The following is a 2,120-nucleotide window of genomic DNA, read 5'->3' as shown; positions in this document are numbered from 1 at the left end:
TTAATAATACTAGCAAAATGGCGGTATAGAGATGAATGGTATGGGTGAGTGAAATAGCTTTGGAATGTAACGACCAAAAATAAACTGATTTCAAAATCAATCTATAGAAGATTCAACTCTATCTATTCCCTTGATTACAACCTGCAGCAGCTTTTCTATCATTACACTGTATAGAAGATTCAACTCTATCTATTCCCTTGATTACAAAGTGCTAGATTTCAGACCACTCCCACTCTCCCGCATGCGACAACTTGCCTGGTGCATGTTAGCTTCACTATTTTTATTACGTCAGCCAACTTACATTACGAAAATTGCTGGGATAGTTTTCATACGCGTAACAGATAATATATATGGAATTGCTTATGCACCTGACAGATAATCAAATTTGATACTCAGAGCACCGAGCTACTGGGTATCACTCTGATATGAAATTCTGACATTTCATTAATTGATAATCGCGACGTGTCATTTACGATGCTCCACCCAATAATGCAACAAAGGAAATCTCTATTTAAAGGGATTCTTTCCTTTCCAATTCGCATTATCTCCAGTGTTTGGTTTGTTTCTTCATAATGGCTGGTAAATTACGCATTGTCAAGCTTGAGTTGTCTATTAGTATCTTCTGCCTCGTGATGCATCTCCTTCTGGTATGCTGTAAATAGTTGCATATATGATAATCGAGGGGTTTTTACAGTTAGGAGTACTAGTATGATGGCTTTTGAAAATTATTGCGTTTCTCTTGTTGACATCGATATTTATAACTAGATCATAAACACAGGTTTTTTAGTAGGTTATGAATGTAAACATTTCTGGAAATAATTGTACTAATTTTTTCTTTTCAAAGAGTATTGATGTAAACAAAATAAGCAAAGTTATTTCCGAATGCTATAATACTTGTATTTGCATATACCATTAAATTTTGTTCTAGTTTAGTTATTCTCCTTGTATGTGAATTTGGCAGGCATTTGGCAGGTATTTGGAGGTAGTGATGAGTTGGTATTATCTGTGTGTAAAGATGAACTCCCTGGGTTAAGCATGCCCAGCAAACTGGCTCGCTTTATGTCTCCCTTAAAGCATGATGAAGTTTCGTTGATTGCAACTGAGTCCGTAGCAAAAGGTTTTCAGGCTATTGTGGAGGACAATAGTTTTTGCAATAGAGCACGGTTGTTATGTCATAAATCTCAGATAGCAAAGATAGATGGGCGTGTAAAATTTTATTACAAGAGAGGAAAGTTACTAGACATTGTCCAAGATGGGTTGGTGACAGGTAACTGTGGAAAGACAGCATTGCGAGAAGAGGTGGAGGGAATGCAACTACATAGTAATGTTTTTCGAGTAAAGGAGATCAATACTGTCAGACAAAAGTTGTTGTTTCCCGACTTTCATGACAGCCGTGTTGCTGGGAATGTCTCATTTCTCCCACACAAAATTGCCCAAAATGTCCCTTTCAATAGCCAACAACTAATGAGCTTAGTTGAGGCCTTACACATTCTGCCCACTGGATCAGACCGTCTCATAAAACTAATGGTTATAGCTCTTGAGATGTGTGAAGCACCTCCTTCAAGCATAGAGACCAAAAGTTGTGTGATTTCCTTGGAGTCCATGGCAAATTTTGTGTATAGTGTGCTTGATGGGTCTACCCACAATGTTGGACTAGTGGACGACATTGTTTCAACCACAAAACTCTCCAACGGTGTGGTTACTGTAAAGGGTGCAAAACTCATCTCCCCCAGCTCCGTCAAGCATGTGGCTTGTCACAATCTGTTATTTCAATTCAGAGTTTATTACTGTCACTATGTGAAGAGTACTAATATGTATTTGGTATCATTGAAGAATGAGAAAAGTGGAGTTGAGCAGAGTGTGGTTGCTGAATGTCATATGGATACTAAACCTTATCCTCCTTAGAGCGTGGCGTTGGTTGAGCTCAACATCAAACCAGGGGAGGGTGAATTTTGCCATTGGGTTCCTAGTGATACACTTCTTTTCATTAACAAAGCTTGAACCTGGAGTTTCATAATAGTTTCCTTTTCATATAGTAGCCTAGAAATCCAGTGATACATGATCCAAGAGAGAGGAAGAGATTTGGCTTGAACTTTATATTTCAGAGTGTGAGTGTGTGT

General features: G+C 38.2%; 1 protein-coding gene across 1 annotated transcript; it reads left to right on the top strand.

Moving 5' to 3' along the window:
- The first annotated feature begins 572 nt into the window (after positions 1-572).
- On the top strand, positions 573-1,905 carry LOC131856367 (BURP domain-containing protein 16-like). The gene is made up of 2 exons (XM_059208131.1): positions 573-579; positions 962-1,905. Exons 1-2 carry the CDS (start codon positions 573-575, stop codon positions 1,903-1,905), a joined length of 951 nt encoding a protein of 316 aa, XP_059064114.1.
- The last annotated feature ends 215 nt before the right edge of the window (positions 1,906-2,120 follow it).

Source organism: Cryptomeria japonica, chromosome 7, assembly GCF_030272615.1.
Source record: "Cryptomeria japonica chromosome 7, Sugi_1.0, whole genome shotgun sequence".
Classification (NCBI taxonomy): Eukaryota; Viridiplantae; Streptophyta; class Pinopsida; order Cupressales; family Cupressaceae; genus Cryptomeria; species Cryptomeria japonica.
The sequence above is the reverse complement of the archived record's forward strand: the minus strand, read 5'-3'. Positions and strand labels throughout refer to the sequence as shown.